The sequence below is a fragment of the Coregonus lavaretus genome, assembly GCF_964263955.1.
Source record: "Coregonus lavaretus genome assembly, contig: HAP1_SCAFFOLD_1117, whole genome shotgun sequence".
Lineage (NCBI taxonomy): Eukaryota > Metazoa > Chordata > Actinopteri > Salmoniformes > Salmonidae > Coregonus > Coregonus lavaretus.
Genome location: NW_028162834.1, coordinates 156,707 through 162,350, shown reverse-complemented (window position 1 = coordinate 162,350; position 5,644 = coordinate 156,707). Strand labels below are relative to the sequence as shown.

The window sequence follows — 5,644 nt, the reverse complement described above, 5'->3', positions numbered from 1 at the left end:
AGAGAATCCCAGTGGAGAGAGGGGAGCCGGCCTTGCAGAGACAGCAAGGGTGGTTCGTCATTCCAGTGCCTTGCCGTTCACCTTCGCACCCCTGGGCCAGACTACAGTCAATCATAGGACCTACTGAAGAGATGAGTCTTCAGTAAAGACTTAAAGGTCGAGACAGAGTCTGCGTCTCTCACATGGATAGGCAGACCTTTCCATAAAACTTGAGCTATATAGCAGAAAGGCCTGCCTCCAGCTGTTTGCTTAGAAATTCTAGGGACAATAAGGAGGCCTGCGTCTTCTGACCGTTCTAGTCAAGATTCTAGCAGCCGTATTTAGCACTAACTTAAGTTTATTTTGTGCTTTATCTGGGTAGAGCATTGCAGTAGTCTAATCTAGAAGTGACAAAAGCATGGACTAGTTTTTCAGCATAATGTTTGGACAAAACGTTTAAGATTTTTTGCAATGTTACAAAGATGGAAGAAAGCTGCCCTTGAAATATTATTGATATGTTCATTAAAAGAGAGATCAGGGTCCAGAGTAACACTGAGGTCCTTCAAAATTTTATTTGAGACGACTGTTCAACCATCAAGAATAATTGTCAGATCAAACAGCAGATCTCTTTGTTTCTTGGGACATAGAACTAGCATCTCTGTTTTGTCCGAGTTTAAAAGTAAAACATTTGCCGCCATTCACTTCCTTATGTCTGAAATACAGGCTTCCAGGGTAAGCAATTTTGGGGCTTCCATGTTTATCGAAATGTACAGCTGTGTGTCGTCTGCATAGCAGTGAAAGTTGACATTGTGTTTCCGAATGGCATCACCAAGAGGTAGAATATATAGTGAAAACCATAGTGGTCCTAAAACTGAACCTTGAGGAACACCGAAACGTACAATTGGTTTGTCAGAGGACAAACCATCCACAGAGACAAACTGATATCTTTCCAACAGATAAGATCTAAACCAGGCGAGAACTTGTCCGTGTAGACCAATTAGGGTTTCCAATCTCTCCAAAAGAATGTGGTGATCGATGGTGTCAAAAGCGGCACTAAGGTCTAGGAGCACGAGGACAGATGCAGAGCCTTGGTCTGACGCCATTAAAATGTAATTTACCACCTTCACGAGTGCAGTCTCAGTACTTTGATGGGGTCTAGAACCAGACTGAAGCGTTTCGCATACATTTGTCTTCAGGAAGGCAGTGAGTTACTGCGCAACAGCTTTTCCAATTTTTATGAGAGGAATGGGAGATTCGATATAGGCCGATAGCTTTTTACATTTTCCGGGTCAAAAGGTTTGCCTTTTTCAAGAGAGGCTTTATTACTGCCACTTTTAGTGAGTTTGGTACACATCCGGAGGATAGGGAGACGTTTATTATGTTCAACATAGGAGGGCCAAGCACAGGAAGTAGCTCTTTCAGTAGTTTAGTTGGAATAGGGTCCAGTATGCAGCTGGAAGGTTTAGAGGCCATGACTATTTTTGTGAATGTGTCAAGAGATACAGGATTTAAAAACTTGAGTGTCTCCATTGATCCTAGGTCCTAGCAGTTCTGTGCAGACCCAGGACAACTGAGCTTTGGAGAAATACGCAGATTCAAAGAGGAGTCCGTAATTTGCTTTCTAATGATCATGATCTTTTCGCCAAAGAATTTAATGAATTCATCACCTCTGAAGTGAAGGCAATCCTCTCTTGGGGAATGCTGCTTTTTAGTTAGCTTTGCGACAGTATAAAAAATAAATGTTAGATTGTTCTAATTCTCCTGAATTAGGAAAAATAGGCTGATCGAGCAGCAGTAAGGACTCTTCGATATTACACGGAACTGTCTTTCCAAGCTAGTCGGAAGACTTCCAGTTTGGTGGAGAGGTTATAGACTTACAGTCAGTCAGTGTCCAGATTTCAGTTTCCAATTAACCCATTTGAACAGTAGGCTACAGTTTCCTTGACGTGCCATAGGCCTATTTGAAGTCCCTGTCTTGTGACTGTCGAATTTGTATAGCACCTCTCAATCATTTCACAAAATATAGCCAGCACTGCTATCATCCTCTTTTACCACTTCACCAAATCTTTCCCAAACATGTATTTTCAGGCCCTTTATTTTCAACTCTCCATTTCGCAGTTTTTCTCTTATTGAATTAAACTCTGACATTGTCCCTTTTGCCTCCGTGGATCAATATTAACTTTTTCTGCCCGTTCCCAAAAGTATTTGGCGATTGGCGTGTAGGCTATTTGGCGCCTGTACAGCTTAGGCTTACACACTAATGCCAGATAGCCTAAAATAATGAAAGAAAACCCTTAATGTAGCCTGTAGATATAAATTGCACAAGAGTGATACATTTATGGATAGTTTAAGGTATAATCATGACATAATGTAAAAAGGAAATGGAACGGACAGCAAAATTGGATTCCATTCAAATGATATACGATACACATTTCTAACCTAGATGTCTCATCTCCTCTGCTCCACTCTACATGACCTCTCTCTCTCTCTCTCTCTCTCTCTCTCTCTCTCTCTCTCTCTCTCTCTCTCAGGATGAGAAGAACCAGCTGATGACCACTAATGTGTGGCTGTGGCAGGTGAGGAGGAGAAGGGGGTGACTGTAGCTTGTAAAAGAGGCGTAGAAACTGTGTTGTTGTCCACAGAAGAGGATAGATAGATAGATAACAATCTGTGTTTTTCCCTCAACAGGAGTGGATAGATTATAAACTGCGATGGAACCCTGAGGACTATGGTGGGATCACATCGATCAGAGTTCCATCTGAGACCATCTGGCTACCCGACATCGTGCTCTATGAGAAGTAAGCTCTATGATAATATGTCACATGTTATGATGGGCTCCATTTAGCATAATGTCTTCAGACAAGACAGTGTAACCTCAACCTATTTTCACACTAATAGCCCACATTGATACTGTAGATCCTTTTTTTGTATGATGTATTCCTAAAATGTATGTTTTATACACACCCTAGAAAGCCAGTATGAAGGTTAGCTCTCAGGCTACAATGAAAGGTGGCCGGTGTGTGGGAGAAAAAATATCTGAGTTCAAAAAGTACTCGCACTCAAAACCATGAAGAGGAATAACCCAAGGAGGCCGAGATGCAAAAATAATATAATTAATTTAATCCATGCTCAAAAGAATACAAAAAGTGAAAGTGCAAGGTACTAATAAAATACGATTCGGCCTTATACACACCCTAACCATAACATTAAACCTAAACCTAACCCTAATCTTACCCCCTGCCCCCCTCTCCTCCCCCAGTGCTGACGGGCGGTTCGAGGGCTCCCTGATGACCAAAGCCATCGTTAAGTCCAACGGTAGGATCACGTGGACCCCTCCGGCCAGCTACAAGTCAGCCTGCACTATGGACGTCACCTTCTTCCCCTTCGACAGACAGAACTGCTCCATGAAGTTTGGCTCCTGGACCTACGATGGTAACATGGTGGACATGATCCTGTTAGATGACTATGTAGACAGGAAGGACTTTTTTGACAACGGAGAGTGGGAGATCCTGAACGCCACGGGGGCCAGAGGAAACCGGAGGGACGGGATGTATTCCTTCCCCTTTATAACGTACTCTTTCATTCTGAAACGTCTCCCGCTGTTCTATACACTCTTTCTTATTATTCCGTGTCTCGGTCTGTCGTTCCTGACCGTGCTGGTGTTCTATCTTCCATCGGATGAAGGGGAGAAGCTCTCTCTCTCCACCTCCGTCCTTGTGTCGCTCACTGTGTTCCTCCTTGTCATAGAAGAGATCATCCCATCTTCCTCCAAGGTCATCCCCCTCATCGGGGAGTACCTCCTCTTCATCATGATCTTCGTCACCCTCTCCATCATCGTCACGGTGTTTGTTATCAATGTGCACCACCGTTCCTCTGCCACCTACCATCCCATGTCCCCCTGGGTTCGCTCCCTCTTCCTTCAGAGGCTACCTAGGATGCTGTGCATGCGGGGCCACACTGACCGGTACCACTACCCAGAGCTGGCGCCGGAGAGCCCCGAGCTGAAGCCCCGGTCTGGGGGCCTTAAAGGGGGTCAGAGGGCCAGCAGTGGGACCCATGTACAGAGTCCTCTGGAGGGGAAGGAGGATGAGAGTCAGGCCTGGGTCACCATGCTGGAGAGAGCTACGTACTCAGTGCGCTACATCAGCCGCCATATACGCAAGGAGCACTTTATCAGAGAGGTGGGTCACAATGCAATATGTTTTAATCAACATGATATGTAGTGTAATATCATGTATATAATGTTATAATCAGCAGCTGAATTTGTTCCTGTTTCCTTGATTTTCCTGTTTTTCTTATTCCAGGTGGTCCAGGACTGGAAGTTTGTGGCTCAGGTTCTGGACAGGATCTTCCTGTGGGCCTTCCTCACTGTGTCTGTCCTGGGGACCATCCTAATCTTCACCCCTGCCCTGCAGATATTCCTTAGTACCCCTCCCCAGTCAGGACCCAGCACCCCCCTCTAACTCAGCCCCCTCCCCAGTCAGGACCCAGAAACCACCCTCTAACTCATCACCCTCCCCTCCCCAGTCCAGACCCAGCATCCTCCTCTAATTCATCACCCTCCCCAGTCCAGACCCAGCACCCACCTCTAACTCAGCACCCCCTCCCCAGTCCAGGCCTGAGGTCTGGACACCCTACCAACAACTCAACTCTGACCCCCAGTCTGGATCTATAGCCCCCTCTATATCTCCAGTTTCTCCTGAGCTTTTCAGCCAACTGGCTATGGTCAGCACAGCCAACCCCCTACAGTTGAGCTATGCCCTGCCTTCCCCTGCCACACCTTGTGTCAGAATAGCACATCACCATTCTAGAGCAGTTATGCTATAGAGCCTTTACCTATATTTACATATGACATTGTCCTTATGACAGAATTCACTCAATGTACAGAAAATGAATGACGAAGATAATTAGAAAGGTGTTCAAAGTTTGTATCAAAGCCACAATAGGATGTACATTCTAAAGCACAAACATTGACTGAAATACTTTGAATTAGTGTAATATTTACAATATATTCTCTGTAGTTACTGTAGGTACTAATAATATTATACTCAGTTCTTCTTATTATACTCCTCAAAACCGTTATCGCCAGAGTTTTTGCCTTGTGACCCAATTATTGTGATCTTAGTTAGTGTAACTTAGTTTTGTCTGTGAGTAGAATGGTGGTGGCATCCAGGCCACTGATTGGACGAACAGTTCTATTTGTGGTGATTCGTGGAGGGACCTCATTAGCTAGGAATTGTTTGGGTTCTGTTTTTTGTTTTGGGTGTTGTGTCCTTTGTGACTTTTATTTCACACTTGTTTGGGCACTTCATCAACTAGTTAATTATAATCAATTATTATTCAGGTACAATGAATATTGACAAAAAAATTCCCCCCCGCAGATGTCCAGCCACTTATGTGATTACTGTTAAATGAGAATGATGGGTAACACAGTGAATCAAACTCTACAAACCATATTTTTGATGTCCGGATGTACGTCAAATCATAATAAAGATATTTTGAATAACGCAAGTTTGTATTTTGTCATGTAGTTTTGAATGTCTAAATCCCTTCATTTGGATTCGCTTGGAACTTCGTTTGGAACTCACACAGATTGACGCTGCTGTTACATAGTCAAATTGCGCATGATAGTTGTGAGTGTATTATTATTTTATTCCACTAGGTG

General features: G+C 43.9%; 1 protein-coding gene across 1 annotated transcript; it reads left to right on the top strand.

Annotated features, from left to right (window-relative positions):
* Nucleotides 1–2,516: 2,516 nt before the first annotated feature.
* LOC311118791 (neuronal acetylcholine receptor subunit non-alpha-3-like) lies at nt 2,517–4,442 on the top strand (the record flags this gene model as incomplete). The annotated part of the gene is made up of 4 exons (XM_084193572.1): nt 2,517–2,555; nt 2,668–2,777; nt 3,239–4,160; nt 4,284–4,442. Exons 1-4 carry the CDS (start codon nt 2,529–2,531, stop codon nt 4,440–4,442), a joined length of 1,218 nt encoding a protein of 405 aa, XP_084049698.1. The 5' UTR covers nt 2,517–2,528.
* Between the last annotated feature and the right edge of the window lie 1,202 nt (nt 4,443–5,644).